General features: G+C 37.8%; 1 protein-coding gene across 3 annotated transcripts; it reads right to left on the reverse strand.

The window, feature by feature from the left end:
• Positions 1-14: 14 nt before the first annotated feature.
• On the reverse strand, positions 15-24,917 carry LOC121950505 (GRAM domain-containing protein 4-like). 3 transcript variants are annotated; one of them, XM_088080167.1, is made up of 20 exons: positions 24,695-24,917; positions 20,315-20,547; positions 18,942-19,047; positions 17,546-17,666; positions 17,344-17,411; positions 16,070-16,202; positions 15,217-15,242; positions 14,889-14,980; positions 14,189-14,280; positions 13,202-13,250; positions 11,549-11,620; positions 11,416-11,459; positions 11,193-11,302; positions 9,905-10,059; positions 9,715-9,732; positions 8,815-8,962; positions 7,793-7,886; positions 6,322-6,412; positions 5,905-5,973; positions 15-4,533 (listed from the first exon to the last, which is right to left on the reverse strand). In XM_088080167.1, exons 2-20 carry the CDS (start codon positions 20,498-20,500, stop codon positions 4,426-4,428), a joined length of 1,782 nt encoding a protein of 593 aa, XP_087936293.1. In that variant the 5' UTR covers positions 20,501-20,547; positions 24,695-24,917; the 3' UTR covers positions 15-4,425. The 3 variants fall into 3 exon arrangements, with proteins under 3 accessions (XP_087936293.1, XP_042352459.1, XP_087936294.1); XM_042496525.2 differs by lacking the exon at positions 9,715-9,732 and having other exon boundaries at positions 24,695-24,915; XM_088080168.1 differs by lacking the exons at positions 18,942-19,047; positions 20,315-20,547; positions 24,695-24,917 and adding an exon at positions 18,622-18,926.

The following is a 24,917-nucleotide window of genomic DNA, read 5'->3' on the forward strand; positions in this document are numbered from 1 at the left end:
ACAACAACAGGAGATTGTTGGTGTTTAAGATCTGATTTTACTTAAATAAAAAAAAAAATGCACATCACATTTTAACAACAGAAATAATTTCATTTTAGAAAAATGACACGTATTTGTACAATGACACCATTTTATAAAACCATTACACCTGAAAGACACAACAAGCCAACAGAGAAAAGTTCACACCACTGATGAGATGAAAGAGAAACCTGAGAAACCACAAAATAAACCAAGGAAGATTCGAAAGTTAAAGCTGAGGAAAATCAGGAAGCGCGCAAAACAATACGTCTGATTGAGGCAACATGGCATCAACAACTGGAATCAATATTGCAAAAGTTAGAGAAAAAACTACAAAAGACAAAATATTTTGCAACGAAACAGCTTTGTGGGCCCGATCACACCAGTGAGAAAGATTTATCAAAATTATGTTTTGGAAAAAACATTGCTATAATGTGTTACTGACTCCAGGAGAAAACAAACTGCAGCCATTCATGCTACATGTTTCATGTGTAATTTAGAAACAATTCTGTAGTTATGTCACGTTTACTGACTAAAAATTACAGCCTCATCCTTTGTTTTTGTTTGTCACAGGTCAAATTTGTGAGAGTGAATTTAACATGAAAATAAATTGATAAATGCTGGTGTGACAGCCTTCAGGCTGACAGTTAATACATAGTTGATACACAGTTACAGACCAGCGGTGGTTTTGGGAACAGACAATAGTTTAAAATGTATGCTACATAGCTGCACTTCAGCTGGCTAACAACACTTTATCAGGCTGCCAAAAAAATGTTTCATTTTTATCAAATTTGAAAAGCCTGACAAGTGTTAAAGAGAAAAAAACACATTTGCTTATAGAAGTTAATAGGATGTTAATCTGAAGTATATTGAGATCTTGGTTCAAACTAAAAAAAGTTTTAAATTCAGTCATTTAGATCCAACTTATAGCAATTTAAGAGCAGCAATTAATTATTCATTTGTGTGAATGAATTAGTTGTTTGTTTTTTTTCTTTTAATTTAACGACACCTGTGGCTCCATACAAAGTGAAGTGTAGCTTATGTGAAAAGAAAAAAACTCAATTGTACCATTTTAACTTGTTTAGCTTACGCCATTTAGGTGGCATTAAAAAAAAAGGTTGAACAAATGCTTAACAGAATAAAGTCAATATTTCAACCTCTTTTGGCCTCTTAGCTTATTGGCAATGAAAGAAAGCTAAACTTAAAAGTTGACTGAACTATATTAAAACACATCTCAGGTCTTTGTGTTTTCAATCGTTTAGCTTTAGCCGATAACTTGATAAGCCGATAAGTTTAAAAAAGAGAACAGATAGAGAAAAGGGTAACATTTAAGCCTTTTTAGCCTTTTAGCTTCTTGGTTATAAAAGAAGGCTAAACCTTGAGATAACTGAACTGTGAAAAACCAAAACATTTCAGGTCTTTGTGTTTTCAACTTTAACTGAGTAGCATTAATCTGGGAGAAAAGCTAACGCTGAAAGTTGGACAAAAAGCCAATATTAGAAATCCTTCAGTATTTTAGCTTTAGCTTCTTAGCCTTTTGATTCTGAAAGAAAGCTGAAGTATTAGCTTAATTAATGTTTAGACAACTTCAGTATTACAGTCTGCATTTGTGTTGTTAGCTTTAGCATAAGAAAAGCTACTTTGAGGTTAATTTTGTGGTTTACATTAATTGTTCTTCAACATTCATATAAAATACAAACAGTCTCTCACCATCACATTAAAAAAACATCATACTGTTATATTAACTGATCGTAAGGCTTTGCTGCTAAGTACAATACATAGTCATATAATGTAGATTTTACAATTCCCTGAAGACACCAATGTAAATTAATGAGTTTATATGCAAATACTGTGAAAGCAATTCTTATTAGGTGCAATTTTTTTTTTTTTTTTTTAAGTAGTTAGAATACGTTCAGAATACAGTTTGAGCACAAACACATTATGTAATAAACTTCCCGTTGTAAAATATAACAGTGTAGCAACAGTCATTTCGCTCATATGACGTTAGAAAAAGTCAAATTATTGTGACAGTCCGAATAAAACTGGACTTTTAAAATACATGTAAACATGTTAGTCCAACTGAAATCGTACTAAATTGAATTTCTCAAAGTTGGACAAACACACCTTAATAATGTGATTGTAAGTCAAGCTACTCCGCCATGAATACACCTCAGTCAGAACTGATCTGGCCTAGGCCTTCTGCGCATGCCGCTTGAACATTTATTATTTATGACAGGGGAGGGACTGGTGAAAAATGGGTAAAGCATTTTAAAAAATTACGCAAAGAGGAGGAACTTGTACTTTTATTTTGGCTTAAGTGAGCGACATACTACTTTAAATCTAAGTATTTTGTTTTCCTTTTAATAAAAAAAGTCACACCCCAGTCACCCCCCTCCTCTGATAAATAAAGTACAGTCCCTTCAACACAGGCATGGATGCTAAGCAATGTACTGTTGTGAATGGGGCTTCAGCAATATGCAAAAAATAAATAAATAAAAACTTGAAAAACCTGGCATAAAAAGCTTGGTTTTGTTTTCAATTCTTAATCAATAATTAGTGTCATAGCTACGATAAAATTGGCTGAATAAATCAACTAAAAGACTGACCTTTGTATTAAAAAATAGTAGAAGCTCTCTGAGGCCCCCTCACCCCTTTAAGGTGCAAAAGTCCTACTGTGCATTAGAATTTGTCTCTTAACGCAGCTAGAGCTGAAAGGTGCATGAGAGAGACATGGATTAAGAGAATAAGGGCCCAGAATTTTGTGCTACGCCTCTGCAGAGAAGTAAACTGAAATTACAGAATCAGTCACATGACACAGCTGACTGATGCGCTGCAGGCGACAGGTGTACTGGTTCAGCTGACCGGCCTGAACAACCTGCAGCGATCAAAGTCAAATTTAAAAAACACATCTTTTAGATTTCACACTACTGATTGTTTTTTTCTATTTTTCTGAAACAAAACATGCTTTAATTAAAAGCCTACCACAAAAGGTAGGGATTGTACCTTTGAAAGACTTTCAACGCAAAAAAAAAAATTGAGCAGGAAGAGTTGAGATTCATAGAGAGGCGAAGTCCCTCAATTTCCAGTGGGACCTTACTTTGGAAAATATATATACAGTCGTCCATGGGGAGAGACAAATAGTTTTTTGATCTCGCTTTAATTGTCCCATGAATTATACATGATGTTTGTCAATTTAAAATATAATTTTGCAAGTCAAGAAACATATGAGACTCTCATAGAACAATATGCACCTGCAATATAGGAAATTTTCGGGAGCAAGACCAACATATCAGGCCATGGTCTTCTCCTAAGCACCTGTCGATTCTCAGGTGTGCAAAAATTTTGCTTTGTGAAGTACAAGACTGTAAAAATACTTTATTAGAAATATTACAAAAGTCGCTTAAGTGACATTTTAACTTTTTATCTTTGAAGCAACGACAGGGATGCCCTCACATAAGCTCTCGCTCATTATTTCACCTCCCGGCTGACAAAAAGACCAAGCGTCGCTGGATAAACACGTCGGGTGAGAAAATGTTTGTGCGCGTAACGTAGCTAGCTAGCAGGTGATAGTGATTACATCTTGTGAGATGATAGATGTAATTTACTGAACAGTTTTGCACAAAACTAAATGGTGCCTCAATAAATCTTTGACAACCTGCAACTTTTTTTGACTTGCAAAATTGTCTTTTATATCTGATGTCAGAGAGAGAGGAAGGTAATGTGTAACGTTGTTGTTTTTTCTTATCATGTATGGTCTCATCCTTTTTACATCAAACTACAACTTTCGTGGCTTGAAAAATTATCTTCCACATTGGCAAACATCATATGTGTAATTCACAGCACAAATCAAAAGTCTTCCAAAAATGATTTGTCTCTTTCTGCTGACTGCTGTACATATTTTTTTCTGAAATAAGGTCCTGTGGAGGACAGTGGAAGGGGAGGGACTAGGGCCTCTATATTGACTGCAAAAAAAAAGCAAAAGCAAAGTAGAAGCAACTGGAAGAATGTATTTTCAGAAGAGTGGTAAATATGACATGACTGTTGTTTTATGGTGTAAATGTACTTTATACAGTGTTTTCAATTGAGAAATTCTACTAAAGGTAACTCCACCCTTCTCACTTTTTTACTTGGCCTCTACTTTTTATACAGACGATCATTTGAGATTTGAATACCTGCCTTTAACTTCTTAATGGCCGGTATTATTAAATAAATCTTAATGCCTGATTCTGACATGATATCAGGAATTAGCTGGAATCAGCAGATGTTATATCAATCGACGTCACCAGATCATTTAGTTTGCTGATCACATGAGAGAAGCTCAAACTGGAGTCAGCAGCTGTTTGGTGAACACAGTGAAACAGTTGCAGTGTTTGTGTGTGTGAATGCAGCCCTCTTGTGAAGGTGTTACTATGTCTCTGGGTCGGTGGCCGCAGCCATGGTAACAATCTTCATGTACTGATTGAAGATGGCGTCGAAGGCCTCGTCTCTGTGGATCATCGCACCAAACACCATCGGCTGCAACAGATTAGAGGGTCAGTAAGTACATTTACTCAAAAGTACAATTTCTACGTACTTTTTCAATGTTATGTAACTTAATACTTTTACATCACTACATTTCAGTGGCAAATGTGGTAGTTTTTACTTCACTTACTATATTTTACAAGTATAGTTATTAGTTATATTGCGTATTAAAGGCTCTGCAAAGACACCCAAGTGTTTGCAATCACTCTGGCTGATTAGACCTGTTATGATGTGTTCACCTGAATGAGATGCGAGCGTTTCGCGAGGCAAGTTTACATACAGAGTCAATGCAAAGATGCAGCTAGACGCAAATTCACTGCAGGCGACGCAATGAACGGGATGGACGCAACACAATGGATGCGAAGACACAACTTTTACGTCTTTTCGCTCATACAGTGATGCCATCTTGGTTCACTCTGCTTCAGGGCAAGGAGACTCAGTGTTATATCCAACTATCTGTTGTGCTTCCCTGCAAACCAAACTCACCGTTAGCTGCCCCTCCTGGCTAATTTTAGCACAACCACAGCTGTTGAGGGCGAATTTTGCCGAATTGCAAAATGCTCCAAAAATAATGCAGAAGCTGTAAAAGCGTGATTAACGCAACGCAAAAATGCTTCCAGTGTGAAAACTGCATTTGTCTGGTTTAAGTTCTCCAGAGTTGTTACCAAACTCTTTCGGTGTGTTTCCATCCACCTGTTTAAAGCACATTTTCATTTTGTGCATAGAAAACCTGACTGGAAATCCCGGAAATTTGTAAAAAAGAAAAAACTGTTTTCACGCTTGGCTGAGCTGGAATATTTGCTGCATCCTTAAAAGCAAAATGGGAAAAAGTTAAAAGGGAACAGACTTAATAAATAAATTCTGCCGTACAATTGAAGCATGTGACTTAAATGTCTACTGACTAACTGAAAACATCAGATCTGTGTATAGTGATGAGCCTGACACATTCCTCACATTGATGCATAAAAAATGTACAGAATTAGAATGAATAAAATATTTACATTTCATGTTTTATTTTTTTTGATTGGCGCTGTATTAATAACATCATCTTGTTGCATCATATCTTCTGCAGCGACATTTGACAGGAGAATTAGTTCCACCAACTGTTTATCTCAACGAAGCAGCACCTACTATTCACACGGATGATTGAACCAGAAATGCAAACACGCTTACTCATTTCTGGCTTTTAAGACTTACTGCTGCGTCACTCTGTTGCTACTTCCAGTTAAGTAAAGCATGTGAATACACTGCTGACAGTCACCATTCAATTCGCAATATTATATGTACGTCTTTGTATTTATTTAATTGAACTAATTTTAACTTTGACATAAGGTGGGAACATAGCTCCTCCCTCTGAGCTCTTACCTTTTGGGTGGATGGCGTCGCAATGGAGATGCCCATCCCAGATCCAGGCAGCACAGACAAAACTTTGTACTGTGAGGGGCAGAGAGGATACCGTTAAGTAAGCTTTATTGTCATGAATCAGCATCAGATACTGATGGAAAATAAAAAGTTTAAGACACAAACATGAAAAAACCTGAAAACAAAACAAAGGGATAAAAATATACCAAACTCTTATTAACCTCATGATGAATAAATGATTGATAAGAGCAGGAACAACAGAGACAAGTCATGAGGAATATACTGTGTATTGTATAAAGCAGCGATGCCTTCCTGCAGCAAACAGAGAGGCCCCCTTTATATGACAGTGTAACACACTAATGGTGATGATGACGGGTGATGTTGCTTAAAGACACTGAAACAGAATGAGACTCTACAAACCTTCTGGATGTCTGTAATGTCGAGCAGTTTGATGACTTTGTTCCTTTTAGTGGATCCAGATCTGGAGCTGGAGCTCTCGAAACACAGATGACTGAGGAGACAGAGAAGATTTATTTATGGTGATCCCCCATTAAAGCACAAACTGAGTCAAATACTGGAACAGAGACAAGATCCCACGACTAGAAAAATGAACTAACTACTGGTTGAAGTCTATGAAGATGAACTAAAAAAGGTTATAGATTTATGGATTAAATTTAACTAAAACAAACAAACTCTTCTGTAGACGTCACCTCCCACCGCTGAACATTTTACTGTTTGGGCACATTGACGCTGAGATCTCTGCTGTTTGTCTGTCTCTGTCACTGTGCTGCCCTGCGCTGTCAGTCTGCTGGGATCTGTCCACCAGCTGTGTGATCAGCCAGGTGTGTTATTTGTTTTCATTATTACTACTTGTTGTTGTTGATGGTTGAAAGTAGTAAAATTAATCTCGTGGGCTCAGTTGCTTTGGTTCAGCTAGGAATGTGCGGCCCGAGCCGCACTCTAGTATCCAAATGTACACACACCTGGCACAGAGTCTGTTTCAGTATTAACTCTCCAACCAGCTGCTGCATGTTGGATGTTCAGTAAAACATAGGACTCACACAGAGTGATAATTTTTTGGGAGGGTCATATTTTCCTCTTTTGTATATTGGGGCAGACGTGACCCTAATCCCTGGTGGAGATTACGTGCATGGCTGAAGGGCTCTATATTGGGTGAAATACGGGAAAAATGTGACACCGGGAGGACTACGGGAGAGGGCAGAGAAAACCAGGAGCCTCCTGGGAAACTCAGGAGGGCCGGCAAGTGTGGGAGTAGGACAGAGAACAAATATCTGTCACAATACACCACAACCTGTATACATTTACTTAAATTTGGAGTAGGTCATTCTGTTAGGCGGATAAGGTTATTTTGATAGGCATAAATATCTATGGAAATAGACCACAACCTGTGTAAATGTAGTTAAATGTAGAGTAGGCACACTTGACAATCAATGAATGAAATCAGAGCAAGGCAGTCTTGGGCACCAGGACACGGCCTAGTTTTCCCCCCTCCCCTCCTGTCGGAGATACAGGGTGATTAAATGAAGCTCAAACAGACTAAAAAACAGCTTCTTTCCCAAAGCTTTCAAACATCCCTGCATCTTAGCTTATCTTATCTTCATGAACCTTGTTAGTCTGTGACGTTTTGCGAAAATCCTTGCTCTGCATCTACAGCCTCTGATTGATCTCATTTCCCTGCGGTCTCTGTTATCTCCCTCTCGTCTGTCTACTTTTCTGAGGTGGAATAATAAAGACCTGGGACCAGCACACATTTTTTGCTCAAGTCGACACATGCAGACGGCTCTTTGCCTCACTTCATGCCACGTCCCCTTTGCATTGTTCCTCTGACTTTGTAAGATGAAACTGAGCTGACAGGAATTGAAGGACTTACTTCTCAGTGACGTAGAGGACTCCGTTGCGGATGTAGTCTGTCGGTGTCCTTCTGTCTCTGTTGATGAGGCAGCAGCGCCAGCCGTTCTCACACACTGAGATGACAACACAAAGAATCAGACAACAGTTTATGTCACCTGCTGCAGGTAAGGTCATGTACCTTTACTTGAAATGTGGGGGTTTTATCAGCAACATCACACAAGCTGGTTAGTGGACTGATTCAATTTTTTTTCTTAGTATATTTAATTTTGACTGTTTTTAAGGGTAATAAAGGAGTAAAGAATTCAGTGTTTCTCATCAGAGTTCAATTTCTGGTAAAAGAATTTAGACCTTTACGTTTGCAGATAAAAACTTGTTAATAATTGAACATTTAACTCAAGGGTTGGCAACCCTTGAGTTATCTGTCCCAAAAGTAAATGAATAAAATCTGCCTAGAGCTGCAAAACACTTTAGAGCCTTAAAATGAAGGTAATATAGCCTATTAAGTCTAAATTAGCCTATCAACATCACTTTTGTGTATAAAGAGCATTCATTTACATGTTTAACCACAAGCATGGCTACTCTGCAGTGGAATTTTCATGATTATTTGGTACTTTAACTTTCAACATTGACAAAGAAAACAAACTAATCCGTCCACACACTATGAAATTCCCTGTTTTGGTCCACCCCTTTTCTTTTTTGAGTATACGATGTAATTTTTAGCTGACAAAATGGTGAAACCTTTTTTCAAACTACGTAGAGGCTAAACATTTCTACAGCTGGATAAGGTAAGACTCACTCTAGGTCGCCAAAAATTATAAATGTATATTAAAATGTTAAAAACTATGGTATTTATTACATGATTTATTTTTTCACATGATAAATATTGAGTCAGGGGACTTTTTGACTAAATTCTTGGCTACAGTCCTGTAAAAACAATATGTATAAATTGTATGAAAGCTTTTATTTTAAACTCAGAGGCTTTCAATTTGAAATCTGAAGTTGAAATAACTTGTGGACCAAGGTTTTGTCCTCCTACCCCACCTGCCAGAGGGCGCTCGCTCTCCGGCAGGTTGAAGACTTCGTGAAAAGCTCCTCTCTTGGTGCTGTAGTATCGTCCTCCGTCCTCATCCCGGCCAACACCCAGAGGAGCTGCAGTGCCGACACTGCCTCGGCCGGCTTGCACAGTAGCCTGAACAGTAGGACAGAAGGGGGGCAAAGCAGATAGTGGATTAGCAAATCAGTTGCAAGAGAGATACTCGAGTGGCACCCTGAGCATCACAGTAACTCTCAGTAACGCCGCGGCAGAGAACAACTCACCTGTCCAGGTTTGTTCACAGCTGTTTGAAACAATCACGTTCTCTTTTTCAGTGATGTTACTAAAACGTACCAGAAATCTCTCTACAGTGTTTATTCCAGCTACAATATGAATAAACAACATCTTCATGATTTAGCTATTTCTATCTGTACTCAAACTAAAAATGTAAAGTTTGTCCTGAGGGTGGTGCTAGAGGAAAGAAACAACATTTATATTTGTATGGACACAAATTTGAGCAAAAAACAGCAAAGACTTTGAGTAAGACTCAAACTAGGTCAAGCAGAAACTTTAAATGTAAATACAAACATGACAACATTCGTGTATGGGCACCAAATGTTGGTAAAACCCTGAAAATCTGAGTAAGATCTGACCTACGTTTGACCCGAGGGAGACACGTGAGGAAAGGTCATTAATATCTAAAGGAATTAGTGGTTCACTGACAATCTGACCACTGGGTTTTGGGATATCTCTATCTAACAGACTATCACAGTAGTTAAAAATAACAGCAGCTGGTTGGTCACATTCAGGGATGTCCGAATGTACTCTACATCTCTAACTACAATAACCACTACTGACCTCCTCACTGTCACTGTAATACACACAGAGCACACACATCAGGATCCTACCTGTTCACACTCAGACAGCTGAGAGAGAAAAACAACAGAGAACTGAATCCAACACAGACCACCTACTGGGACCAGTAAGAAGCTGTAACCAGACTGTACAAGGACATTTGTGAGCCAGCGGCTGACTTCAGACCAGCGCTTCGGTCTGTGAGATGTATTTTCTGGATATTTTAAAATACTTTGGACTGACCCGTCTGCTCAGCGTGGTGTTGCTGCGCTCCTTCAGCTGCAGATCAGTGGGTAAATTGGTCCAGATGATGTAGGGGGTGTCGTAGCGCTGCTTGAGCTTGGGACATCTACTAAAGATGAAGTTGATGATGAAGAACTTTATACCTGCATACACACCTGAGGAGAAGAAGAGGGCCACGATTCAGAGACAATCAGGAAGACGCAAACCCAACTATAACAGATAATCATGTTGATTTGTGTCTGTTGAATGTAGAAGTAGGCATTTTGGCCACAAAAACCACATAATCTAATAATATGTCAGAGCTGTGTGTCTTTCAGCTTGTTTGTGAGTCTTTCTGTCCCCCAAAAAAATGACCAAAACTCACTTTATGACACTAACATGATCGGGGTGGGTTACCATACTGTAGTGTTTGGAGGTGTGGGGCAGTACAAAAACAACCTCTATAAATTCTCCATGTACACTACAGAGAAAGGCAGTAAGACTCAAATTCAAAGGAGCAAACAAACTGACGTTAGAGGCAACACGTCTGTAGAGTTTAGCTGAATTAGATGCATTTTTTTTAGAGCTAAATTAGAAAAACCACCACATGGTTGTATGCCTCCGCCCTCCAGTCAAGTTGCACTTTCAGTTTACATCCATGTCTGAGAAAACATGAATGCTTCACACCTATTCAGTCAGTTTCAAGGTGAACATCTGATATTAGTGTCACCAAATCAGTATCTGACCAAATATCTCCCTTCTAGGGTCTGATGGTGAATAAAGGCAAGAAAAGTGTTTATGCAGAACATTATGATGTCACAGTTGATGTTCGACCCTTTTGAATATAAAATGTCAAAACTTCATTCTATCCTGTTAGACATTGGTGTGGAATCTGAGCATATGAGCATTTGAGTTATGGCAAACAACATGTTTCAGGAGGTCATCGAGACCTTTGACAACCAAATTCTAATCAGTTCATCCGTCAGTCCACTTGAACGTTTGTGCCAAATTTGAAAAAAAATCCGTCAAGGTGTTTTGGAGCTATCACACACACAAGAATGAGACAGACAATGTCACAGAATCCTTGACCTTTGACCTATGAACCCTAAAATCTAATCATTTCATCCTTGAGTCCAAGTGGACAATTGTGCAAAGTTTGCCCTCAAGGCGTTCTTACAACAATACAACAAATTTGCAGATGACAGCTTGTAATACGCATAAAATGTTATGTTGGAGGTACACAGTGAGGTGATTAAAGTCAATGTTTAATAAGGACAGTATCAAGTGTATACAATATAATATTAAGTACCTATGATGAATCCCAGGAGTGGATACGGCAGCAGGCAGGAGGAGATGAAGGCAATCCACAGACCGACGTACAGCTTCTGAGTCAACTCCGGCTGAACCCACATGAACAAACTGCAAGCACGCGCACACAAACACATGCACGCACGCACGCACACGCACACACACACACAATATTAAAGATCTCTGTGTGAACCTGAAACAAGGTGTGTCTCACTCAAACTCACTTCTTTATTTTCTCCAGGATGTTTGCCATCTTCCCAAACAGATTCTGTAAATACAAATAAAAAAAATAGTCGTGAAATCTGTCATCAGACATCACACTGACGTAAAGTTGACGACTCCTCCGTCACGTCTCACCTGTGCTTTTTGAGCAACGTCAAGAACCAGCTGGAACTTCTCCGACACCGTTAGGTCTTCTTTAGGAGGTTCCTGGAAAAGACAGAGGAGACAGTCACAATACAATAATGCATTCATGGAAAAAAACTTTTCATTCTATGAAAAGTGCTTGTGCAGAGTGCACATTATTGATTTTTTAACACTAGTCAGTGTTTCCCACACGATGACAGAGTGTGTGGCAGCAGCTGACAACAAATCATTACCATAAAATCAAATCACTCTGTCTCCTCACTCTAAAATCTGATGTTTTCGTGGGTCTGTGAACACAGTGCAGCAGAGATATTTTTCTCCTCAGTAGCAGTTTGTCACTTGCATGGTGGAGAGAGGATGTAGATTCCCCCTGATGCCTTAAGGTAGTCATGTAGTATAATATAATATAATATAATATAGTAATAAAGTGACTGCATATTCTCTATGTACATTTACAGCTTCTGCACACCCATCATCAACCCACAAAGGTATTTTCATTTATGTTGTCTAATTAGACCTCTTCTCAGAACAATGTGGGGTTGCGTCTGTTTGACATCTAACTCACCTGTCTGTTGGTTTTGTTGTACCTATTAGGGTGAGGCAACCTAACCACAGTGACTCCAAACACCTGGGTGGTTATGCAGAGCCTTTAATTTGCAATATGACTACTAACTCCATGTGAAAAATCAATGTAGTGGTGACAAAAGTACAATATTTGCACCTGAAATATGTTCAAGTAGACATATAAAGTTGCATGAAATAGAAATACTTGAGTAAAGTAGGGCTGCAACTAACAATTATTTTCATTGTCTATGAATCTGTCGATTCATTTCTCTATTAACCCTTTGAAGCTAGAGCAAATTGGCTCAATTTCTTTCAAAAACATTGGGGAAAACGCTATGAACAACTTAAGAAAAAAAAGACACATTGAAACATGTCAATGTGACAATGACACATTGTCAAAAAAATTAGGGGGGAAAACAATAGAAAAATAAGAAAAAGGGCTTCAAATAATAATAATAATTATGGAGATGATTTTAAAAAATATATAATTATGATAATTAGAAATAGATTTTTTTTGGACATTTTTAATAAGTTTTTTCAAAATAATTTTCCACATCTATTTATTTCTTGCAATTTATGGAGCACTTCTTGACAAATCGCTCATTACCTTTTTGCCACAATTTTAAAAGAAAGCAAACTAATGTAATGAAAGTACGAGTAATGAAACCAGAAAAAACACATTTTAAAAAGTGGAATAAGAGATTTTTTTTGTAATTTGTAATTTTCCTGAAACACTAATTAATAATTAATTATCAAATCAAACACTTTTCCGTTTCAATGATTAAACATCCTTCCTGCTTTAAACTACATGGGATAATGTGACCTCCATCAGATGGGGTTGTTTCTTCTATGACGGTGAAGGCCTGACTCTTTCTCCTGATTGGCTAGTATTGATTGGTTGGTTTGGTTAGGTTTAGGCAAGAGGAGCGAGACTGGTCATAGGTTTGGATTATGGTAAGAGTGCAGAATAGGGTCGTGCCTTTTCCATCCTAGGCAAAGGAATGCATCCGTGGAGGATGTCAGGACAGTTTTACATGCATCTTTTTCATGTGTAAGATAAAACACACAGAGATTTCTCACCACGGGTTCTGAGACTTCAGGTACGATGCTCCACTGGATCCTCCAGCCTCTGAGAGCAGTGCATCATGGGAACACACAGGTGGCAGATCATTTCACACTCAATACATACCTATGTGTGTCAAAGAGTTAAATCCAAACTGCACAGAATCATCAAAACACAGTAAAGGCTTCCTGTGATGATAAAACCAGCAACTTTTCTATTGTTTTTAAAATCAGTCAAGTTTCTTTTCCCTGAGGGCAATACTTTTCTCCATTAAACCTATTAACTCATTGAGTGCCAGCGCTATTATATAATGGAAAGTGGCTTGTGCCAGCTTTTCTGGCCATTTTGAGTCGTCTTTCAAGACCCACAGAATATTTTGTCCAAACTGAAAACACAGAATAGCTCAAATGAAAGAAGAAACTCTTTTTCGTCATGGAAAAAAACCTTTGTCGGCACCTTGTTCCATTCTTGATTTATCTGAAGTTGAATAGAGACTAGTTTTATCAAAAAGACCACTTTTTTTCTAGAAATCCGAGAAAAATGCATTTTTGTAAAATGGAGTCTGTCAAGCAAAACAGTGATTTGAATGTTATAATTTTGCCTTCAGTGACATAAAAGACATCTGAAAATTGTATTACAAATGTTATTTTATAGTAAAATAAATATGCAAAGTACAGCACAATGCAACAAGTCCTATTCCATTATTCCTACCTGCAGTATTCCGGTGACCAAAGTGCACCCTGCTTTTTCTGGCTGAGCCACTGTTAATCTGTTTCTCCTGCACTTTTCCTGCTTTGATGAGCCAAAATTTCTGCTGTGAAATATCTTAGTTTTATCAGTCCCTTTACGAAGTGGAAATGGCTGATACACCAGAGCATCCATGTTATTTTGAGGGGAGCCTAGATTTAATGTATGTAATAACAAGTACTGAACCTGATTCACGTTTTCTGGTTCTGGACATGCGATTGGCTGACAGAGGGGGAAGGGGCGGGGCTTGTACTGACCTGGCTATGAGGTAATTCAAGGAGAGGCGGAGGATGGCGAGGAAAAGGAACATGGGAACGGTCCAGCCGTGCCACGCTGCATACATGTACATCTGTGCAGAAAAGTCAACTTGTGAGGCAGTGTGGCTTTATATAGATAGTTAAAAAATCACATGACTTCACTCACTGGTTTGTGGAGTCATGTTTTAAGCTTAAAACAGTAAATTAAAACAAATGTACTTACCAGCAAAAAACACTGAACAAGATTTTTTATGAGACCAAAACATTACAATTAACATTCATGAACTAAAAACACCTGCAAATAGTTAAAGCTATGGCTGCAGATGGCTGAGATTGCAAATTGATTAAATGTCTCGAAAAAAATAATGAAGCATTTCTGAAAAAATTAAAAGATGGCAACGATTTAAAAAATATGTGCATGGACATGAAACTGACACAAAACAAAAGGAAATTCTTCATCCAAAGAATCCTGTAATTTGCTCGAGGCACAAAAAAAACCTGCTATATCATGGTCTGATCAGTTATAAAGTACATGTTTTCATGTGTCATCATGTTCATTTGTCATAAACATCAGATTATTGTGTGTGTGTTTGTCCCAGAGGTGTTCATTAATATCCTTCATCAGTAACCCGTTCACTGTGTGTGTGTTTGTGTGTGTGTGTGTGTGTGTGAGAGAGAGAGAGAGAGAGTATAAACTCACAATGAAAGCGATGGCTGACGTGTAGCCGGAGTACCAGCTGGATAAGGCAGAGAGGTTCCTCTTGAAATTGGTCACAGGTTTGAATCCTCGTTCTGAAAACAAAACGGACCAACTGACCAATCACAGACTGAGAATTTATCAAGACAGAGAAAACTCAGCTATGTGTCTTCTGTGTTGTCTTAAAGAAACAGTAAAAGAAAGCCCCAAAGTGTCGAATGTGGCCAAAGGTATGTGGACACCCCTGTACTTTTGGGTGTGAATGTGTTGTATGTGTTGTACTGAGCGAGACTTCCACAGCCTCAATGTTCAACCAGGAAGAAGTACTCACTGAGTCGTCTCATGTTTTCAGTCAATCTGTGGATCAGAAAGCAGATGTTTATTTTAGATTTAGGACAAATAAAACTTAAACACAGTAAACCAAAACAACCACAGAGACCTTCCTGAGGAGGTGGTCTTGGTACTGCAACCAGCAAACTCTAGTGTGGTTCGTTTGTACTGTGAAAGTGCCCGACCTCGATATGCCGCAACCACCTGGTGTACTCCACAAGCCTGAGCTAAAAAGGCTCCCGTAGTTGAGCCGCGCTTCACTTTCAAACTGTATCATTTTTCGAGAGTGATACATACAAACGATAATGAATGCAACGACCAGCACCAGGAACAACACGGTCGGGACTCGGGAGTCATGGAAACATGACGCTCCGTATTCTTTTTCCCGGCTGGGAGTAATGGAAACAAGATTCTCCGCTAGTGCTGCGGCCTTTGGACCAGAGCAAAAAACAAGGTTTGTGAAAGCGAGCGGCACTATCTGAAAAATGAAATAATGTACAATTTTCACATCTGAAGCGCACCAAGGAACCGCACTAACATATGCTAAAACTACCTATAGATGGACAGACAGACACACAGACAGACAGAGAAACATTTAGATAGACAGAGCTATAAAATGAATAAATATGTCTACGAAATAAATGAATATAATATAAATGTGGAAGTAAGTCACCTAAAATGAATAAAAGTCTTCCTTTTATTCATTATTCAATATGCCTTTTTTTTAAATGTATGTATTTATTTAACATTGACACTACTGGCTTTCCATACATGACAGCTTCAGTTTCTTTAAGTCATTGTGTTGAGGCGTTGTGTTGTGCCAACATGTTTATCTGCTGTGTTTTCCTCCTCACCTCTTGGCACTCAGCGGCTCCTCCGTCTCCACCGTCTGCTCCTCCGGCTGGAATCGGAAGTCCTCGATATAAACGCCAAAACGATCATAAAGCCACTTCAGGAGGCTGTCGGATAAAGTGTCTTTCTGTTTGTCTGAAGACAAGAAAAGAAACGAGTCTGATGGAGGCGTCTGACATGCTTGTTAACATTATAGCACTTTAAGTTTATATACATAAAATTTACACAAAATTTTAACCTGTATGACAATCTCAGAGTCAGATATCTGATAACCTGCATAATAAAAAATAAACCAGAATTACTTCCTAGTAAAGAAACAACACTAAAATGTTTACAAATTCAACTCTGGAGGTCTGTAACTCAGTGATGGAGGAAGTATTCAGGTCCTTTATGTAAAATTACTAACTGTCAAAAATACTCTGCTACAAGTAAAAGCCCTGTATTGAAAGGTTACTGAAGTAAAAGTATGTATCAGGAAACATTCTTAGTATTAAAGGTAGAAAAATGTCCCGTGACTGTTATATTATGATATCATTAGATCATATGAGTCATGCGTTAATGTAAAAGCAGGATTTCACTGTTGTAGTTGGTCAGTGTTGGGAAGGTTACCTTTGAAATGTAATAGGTTACAGATTACTAGATACCCTGTTAAAAATGTAATACGTTACATAACTATTTTAAATACTTCATCAAACTAATGTAACTTACTACACTTTTACTTTTACACTATTACTTTTTGATTACTTTTCTAACAAATGTTTTAAACAGGACAATAAGTCTGAAAAGACCTAAAAACAAAAGTGCATAAATGTTGCACTCCAATTCTTCTCAACGGCTTTGCTGAATCGTGTTGTCCAAAAATATGCCAAAAGGGCATTCTTGCCCAGCAAACAAGATGTAAAGCAACAGAATCAGTTTTTTATTGAATATATTAACCTTTTACTAAAAATATGTTTTCATATGTATCTATAGAGTCTATACAACATTTGATGAACATACCTACACATTCTCAGAATAACTTTGCTTAACTTAATAAAACTTTATTAATATTCATTCAACCTTTGCAGCATGTGTTGGGTAAATGGTTAAACTAAATTATTCTGACAATATGTAGTGTTTTGTTAGATTAAATATCTACAGACTGAGCACAACAATTGCATTGTTTAATCTCAGCTAATAAGATGCTGAAATGTTAGAAATACTCTTTAACCTCTGTAGGCAGACAGCCCAAATAACGTGTTACCAGCTGGCCAGTAACTCTAAGTTAAAAGTTCACCTGTACTGTTGACTGCAGGTGGAGGAGGAGACGGGGCTTTTGGTGTCTGAGAAGGTGAGTCTTCAAGTCTGTGAAGTGACAGAAACAATGAGTCAGTGTCAGAACTAACCGACAGAAACAAGCTGCTCTGTCTGATGTCTCACATTAGCAACTAAAGCTTGATTTTTTTTTTTTAATAATTTTTTTTTTTTTAAACAACCACCTGGGTTTCAGGACGTCGTTGATCTTCTGTTCCAGCTCGATGCACCTGCTGCGCTCCCTCTCCAGCTCCTGTTTCAGTGAATCCATGTTGGACTCCTCTTTAAGTTTCCTCAGCTCCTCCTCTAAAACAGATGATGATGGTCACATGATCAGAGACAAAGGGAATACCTCTGAGCAGTATTTTCACATTCTCAAGAATTTGTCTCCAAAGAGGAGATTTTAAGCTGTCCACATTAAAAATATTTAAGACAGAGGATTATGAAGGACATCAAAGTTTTGCCTTGGCTTTCTTTAGATATTTGTCTTGAGCAAAGAGACAAGAGTAGATTTTCATTTTGATCTGAATCTAATCATACAATTTTTTAGCACTGTACCAGCTAAATCTGGTATGGCTTGATTGTTTACTTTATTTTCAGAAAATAATTTCACTTTCCAAAAATGACTTAATTTCCAAAATACTGACTTTCCTATTGAGCATGTTAAGCTGCAAACTGCTCTATTTAGCCGTGTGATGAGATTACAATAGGCAGCAGCGGCAGTCTGTATGACACAGAGGCGACGTAGCTACACCAATGATTTTGTCCCCCATGACTTACATTGGAATCGCATTATGACGGGGTATCTTCATGGTCAGTATTGGGAGGAGGGACAATTACACTAATAAAAAACTGTTTTAACGTAGACATAAACTTGTGAATTTTGTTTTAAGATAAAATAATTTGTAACAATTGTTTATCAATACTTTTATTGAAGGTAAACCAAGGTCCTTGTTCACCTCTGTGTCTGTGAGTGTCTTTGTCAGACAAGGTCAGCTGGGTTATTAATAGCTGTGTGAGTTACATAAAGCCGATGAGCAGATATTGACAGATTACCCAGCATGCTGTTGTGCTGTGGGACGTTTGACTCCAAACTAATGTAAGAAGCCACAATGAGCCGACAGCCAATCAACACGCAACTCTTCTTACCACAAATTAAAAGGACACTTTACTTTTTTGTAAAGTGTCCCTTAAATCTGCATTTTTTGTTTGAATGTGGATGTTAGTCTGATAAAATTATCTTAAGTCAAGGTTCACTTACTAGCTTCAACCCAGTTGAAACAGTCTGGCTCTGGGTCTGAATGGGCGGTGTAAATCTCAGTAGTTGTTTTTCCAAATAATATCTCCCAGAAAAACATGAACTCCAAAAACAAAAATAAAATTTCATATATTTTGCTCTTCAGATAGACACCCAGGCGATGCTTAAAGCTAATACAGATCTGTGAACTACTTACTTTGTAAAACAGAAACACATATGAAATGTATTTCATCTCTCTTCTTAAGTTCATGTAATCCATTTTTTATGTTTTATAAAACCAAAGAAACCCCAACACAGAGAGAAGTTCAGGTCAGAATACTCACGTAAGAAGTGTTTCTCTAACAAGGCAATTTCTAGGTGACCTTTGACCTCATTGAGATCTGTCCTCGAGTCATCTTGGAGAGCTGCAGAAAATAATCCTGGACCAGCCTGAGACACAAACACATGGACAGATATATCATATAGTCAGACAAAATAAAGATGAAATAACACAGATATTTTAAAAAAAGCTACAAATGTTTTTCTACTCTGGGGTGCCACAGGGGTCCATCCTGGGTCTTCTTCTATTGACACTTCACAACATTATTGACCTTAACTTCACCAGATGAGTTAAAATGTAAACATTATAAATCTTAAAAGCAGATGACAGGCAGCATGGCATAGATGTACGACAATTTTTCCTCAGTAAGATGAACAATCAATTATGCCAAAAAGCGCGATACAAGTGTGGTACAATAATGTGGGACATTTCAAATTAGTAAGTAGTTTTAGCCTGCACTTGTTTTCTCAAAAATAATTAGGAAAGCATCCTATATTTGTGTTACCGCATCTCTTCTCACATAGCCTTTCTCCAGCCAGTAATGCTTGGTGTAGGCTATAATGAATGCGGTTGTTACTGACGTTCTGGAGCTTAAACCTTTTCACCAAGGTATTCTGTAATCAAGGCGAGTTGTTTTGAATGCGTCTATATGCCAATTTTTTTTCATTGCCTTAATTTATGGTAATAAGATATCTGGGATTTTTGTTTGGCTCTTATAGTCTCTCTTATAGTTATGTTGCCTCTACAAGAACCCCTACATTATTATTATTATTATTATTATTATTATTATTATTATTATTATTTAAACATATATAACATAGAACTCAAACACAAACCATTTCTAGATGTGTGTATCATTTCATGAGTTTGGGCAAGATTCTGACAATAAATCACACTATTACTTAAAAGAAAATATACACAAACACCAAGTCAGTTTCAAGGCGGCTTCTTCTCTGAATCAGTTTATACAAAATTCAGCTACATCAGTACATAAGTAAAGGGACACCGTTGTTATATAAAACCAGATGTCTCAGTAGATACAAAACTACAATTTTAGGGGGTACTTTACCTTGATGCTTCTATTCAGTTACATTTCTGAAGAAAAAAAATGCTCTTTTAACTCCACCACAATTACTTTTTTCAGTCTTTTACAATCTTTTAGATTTGTAACCAAATCTATCTGATAAAATTGTAATTTAACTTAAGAAGTACCTTAAATGCAGGAGTTTTAATGGAGAATTTTTGTGTTCTTGTGTTGTTCACAACAGATTCCAGCAGCAACACGAGCATTTAAACAAGCAGCTGGTGAGGAAACAAACCTGCAGGAGTCTCTTTTTAAAGCCCTGGTTGATGTATTTCTCAGTGGTGTTTGAGTACCTGAGTGTCACTCTGCTGCTCTCCCTCCCCCTCCCTCTGCTCCTCCGAATCTCTGGAGAGGAGGCGAGGTTTAATCACAACTTCCTCTGTGCATTCTGTGTCAGACGTGTTGGGCGAGTCAACCAGATCCAGGAACTCGTCCCGTCTCTGGCCCCGGAACCGGATCCTGTCCAGATGCTTCCGCATGATGGGCGCTGTGTAGCCAATCTCTACCGAAACATGGCTGAGGAACACTGAGAAATGAGCCATAAAATATTCATTAACAATCTGTTTATAATAAACTGACAACGGACATGTGTTTCCATGGTGATCAGCAGACTCTAAGAATGGCCATGTTGGTAAGACGATCCACTACATTGGTCCTCACTTAAATACCTCAACAGCTGGATCAGCATGACATTTTTTTTTTTACAAATGTAAATGGTTCTTAGATGGTGTATAATGACTTTAGTAATGCTCAGATTTTCTCACATTTAAGACGAAGGAAATCTGTAAATATATGGCCATTTTGCTTTTAAAAAATACATAAATGATTATTTATGATTTTAAAAAAAATGTCAGTTAAGTTTCTGTTGATTGACTGCTCGATTTATACTAGCAGCTCTACTACCATCATGTCCAAGTTTTCCCACATCCCATGAAACATGTCAGTATCTAATGGATTGGGACAAAATATACTTCAGAAGTTCACAGTTCACAGACAATATATTAAAATAACTTGTGACTTACTGACCTTTCCTTCTCCACAATTACATCTGTTTTTTGTTGTTAAAATATCTGAACAACTATTGGATGGATTGTCATCAGTAAACATGTTTATGTTCCCCTCAGGATGAGCTGTAATAACTTTGATGATCCCTAAACTTCACTTTAAAGCCACATCATCATCTGTAATTTTAAATTATCCAATACTTAGGTTATGATCAAATACCAGCAAAACTAAAAACAATAGCAATATTAAGATGATGATTTTTAGAAGATACAATGTCAGCCATGTTCTCCATCATATTTGTTTTATTAAGCTAAAATGTTGTTAATTACCATTTAACACAAAGTAACTGAGGCTGATGGGAATGTTATGTGTTTAGTCATTAAACAGTGTTGGCTAAATGTGCCTGATGATGGTATTAAATGAATGTATGTTTCAGGGATCAAAATCCCTTACATTTTCATTACTATTCATCGCGTGGGTTAGATGAATATTTGGACCAAATTTTATAGCAACCAATCCAAAGGTTCTGGAGATATTTCCTGCAAAACCACAAATGTGACCATATTATGGCACAAGAAAAAACGTCAGGATTCAGGAAACCTCAAGTCCGCAGCACTCATCCTCAAGGAACCATAAATGTGTAAAAGTTTGCTCCTGTTCCTTCAGTAGATTTTGAGATATTTCACTGGAGGCATGAAAACTTTGGCCTGCTTGTGGCATTAGAGGAAAGTTCAGAAAATTACCAAAGTCATGAGGCTTTATACTCTGGGGAGCATGAATGTCTGTAAAAAAAATGTATGACAGTGCCTTCAATAATTCAGTCTGGACCAAAGTAATGGACAGACAAACTGACTCATCCCAACATATAAGCTTCCTGGATACATAGTGACATATTTGCAATATCAATATTTCTCTCGTGCGACTAAATTTACAAGAATTAAACAGAATCAACATCACTTTTAAAATCTGATACACATTAAAGCTGCTGTTTATTTACATCCTTTCAGACAATTCAACACATTAACTGACAGCAGAACTGAACCTGAAACAGAAAATGACTAACCTGAGTGTGAGGCTCCTTCAAATTCAAAGAAATGTACACAGGGAGAGTCGACACTCAACACCTCAGCCCACTCCCATAAAGACTCGAACAAACAACTAAATCATCCGATCAGATGCTCCACTGTGTGGTCACGATCATACTGTTTGTTCAGGGAGGAGGAATTGTTTCAGCCTCTGCTGTCAAACAGAGACCATAAGACACAACTGTAGGACAGTGATGAAATATAATCAAGCACATTTACTCGGGTACTGTATTGAAGCAAAAATTTGAAGTACTTTTACTTGAAATATTTCCATTTTATGCAACTTTATACTCCTACTCCACCACATCTCAGATGAAAATATTTTAATTTTTAGACATGATAGAAAAACACTGACGGGGGACATTTTACCGCACAATGAATAATTTTACATTTCATATATTAAGTATAATTTGCTCATACATGATTTTCTTAAGTAAGGTTTTGAATGCAGAACTGTTACATGTAATTGAAAGGATGTGAATACTTCTTCCATCGCTGCTGTAAGAATTTGTGTGGTCTCCCCGTCTCCAGATTTTATTTTTTGCTAAATGAACCACCTGCTGGCTTTAGCCTGTAGAAGACAGTTTGTTCAGTCTGAGGATCAGTGAGCTGTCTGACTGGTCTGACAACTCATAATGATTATAGTCCAAAAATGTATTATATCTAAAACTGCCTGTAGATGTAGGTGTGACAGTGTACTAACTGACTGATAACACTGTTAGACAAACATTGTGGAATAAAAAGTAGGCCTACAATATTTACCTCTAAGATGTAGTTGAATAGAAGCATAAAGTTTCATAGTTTCAAAGTTTGAAGTTTGAAGTTTTGTTTCAAAGTGAAGAACAAGTACCTCGAATTTGTGGTTAAAGTCATTAAAAGGATAGTTCTGATTTTTGGAGTGGAGTTGACTGAGGTACTTATCCCTAGTCAGTGTATTACAGTCAGTATTACAGTAGATGTCGGTCAACACACCCCCAGTTTAAAGAAACAGGCTAAAGTCTGACACGAAAGCTAAGTAATGTACTGCTAGTGATGGCGTTAGCAACTATATGTATTTTAGCCACCTAAAAAATCTATAACAGTTTAGGTGTATGTTCTATTGAGAGTATTTTCATCGCTTTAACTTTCCATCATACAGCCCCTTCTGACTGAGAAACCCTTAACAACTTTAGTTCCCTGTCTTTGCTCCTGTCAAAGCCACCAGACTTCATTGACAAAAACAGTCATTTTAGCTGGCTGAACACAGGAGCTGCTGGTCTGCTGCTGCTTTCACCAGTGAGTAAGTTTGTGTTATTGTGTGACTTTGGGTAATGCAAACTAACACTTTTTAATGCCGAAGTCACACAATATCGCAAATTAAATAACTGTTAAAGGCAGTGGTAGACCAGCAGCTCCTGTATTCAGCAATCCTGAATCACTGTTATTCTCAATAGAGCCAGGCTTTGAAAAAGGCGAAACATCTCCATTTTCACATTAATAATCACTGTCTAAAATTACAAGAGAACATTACCATGTATCAGCATTAACTTCATCTATTAAAGTACGAAGTATATTGTGAAATACTACAACATATTTTGTGTGTTCTCTGTGTCCGTCAACTACATAACACAGTGAGCTCTGACTAAAACCAGAAGCACACATTTCGCCCGTTTTAAAAACTTTTATTTGTTAGCTGTTCCACAGAGCAAAACTAAAAAGTTTAGTGATTCTGCTTTCAGCCATTATGTCCCAAAACGCTGTAACAGCCAGCCACAGGATCTGAGAGGAGCTGAAAATATTTATACTTTTAAATTATAAACTTATTTTTTTAAGTCTGGCTTTTATGTAGGGTCTTACTATCAAAATTTTGTTTATATACTTATTCTGTCTTTTAAGTTTTGTTTTTTTTTGCTTATTTTTTATGTTGTTTGTGTTTTTGTTTCTTCAATCAAACTGTAAAGCACTTTGAATTGCATTTGATTTGTCTGAAAGGCCTTATATAAATTAAATTTGATTGATTAACTGAAAAAATGCATAGACTGAAATGATGATGATTCATGTTTCAGGTGGGACTATTTTTGGTGGCTTAAACACGTTTTGTTGCTGACCTCCGTCCACAGCAGGACATTACTTCACATTTACATTACATTACCTAGCTTCCATATCAGCCTGCTTCTCCAAACTGGGGGTAACCATTGACATCTACTGTATGTAACACTGATGATTGATAAGTACCTCATAAACCCCCCGCCCAAAAAATCTGAACTATCCCTTTAAGCTACTTGAGTAAATGGTCTTTATTTCATTACACTACTGCTTACAGACTGACTGCTAATTCAAAGTTTACTGACAAAAAACTAGCTAACAGTTACTGTTTTACTGAGAGCCTGGTGTCTCTGCTAACAGAAAACCGTCTCCCTCCGTTTCTTTTCGCCACCTGAGCCGGTGTTAGCCTGTCACCTGCGGTTTACCTGTGGACCTCCAGGAAGCTCAACAGGAACCGGTCCGCGGCGTCCACATTGGACACACCGGGACCTCCCAAAACCGAGAAGAAGAAGGTAAGAAGTGAGACAGAAAAGACGGAACACGACGATGGTTTCTCACCGTGAACCGAAGCTGCAGCAAACTTTCCCTCCTTCTCGCTTTCCCAACGGTCCAGACAGGTTACAAAACCAGCTCCAAACCGGATCAAATCCGCTCCAAACCGGACCACGCTCCTCTCACACCCGCTCCCGACCGCCCTCCCTTCTCTGCCACAAATGCTAAGTCCAAATGTGGACGTTTTCGGGGGTAAAACCCAGACAGTGTTTCGCTATCGGACACAATA

Source organism: Plectropomus leopardus, chromosome 7, assembly GCF_026936395.1.
Source record: "Plectropomus leopardus strain MGB_pleo_1.0 chromosome 7, ASM2693639v1, whole genome shotgun sequence".
In the NCBI taxonomy this organism is placed as follows: Eukaryota; Metazoa; Chordata; class Actinopteri; order Perciformes; family Serranidae; genus Plectropomus; species Plectropomus leopardus.

Bases quoted from the DNA above. Each gene is read 5' to 3' on its own strand.
- LOC121950505 (XM_088080167.1), bottom strand. From the start codon at position 20,500: ATGCGGAAGCATCTGGACAGGATCCGGTTCCGGGGCCAGAGACGGGAC. The intron at 17,412-17,545 runs GTGGTTGTTTAA...GTCACTTCACAG, and splicing joins AACGACGTCCTGAAACCCAG to ACTTGAAGACTCACCTTCTC. The intron at 15,243-16,069 runs GTGAGGAGGAAA...TCTGATCCACAG, and splicing joins GAGCCGCTGAGTGCCAAGAG to ATTGACTGAAAACATGAGAC.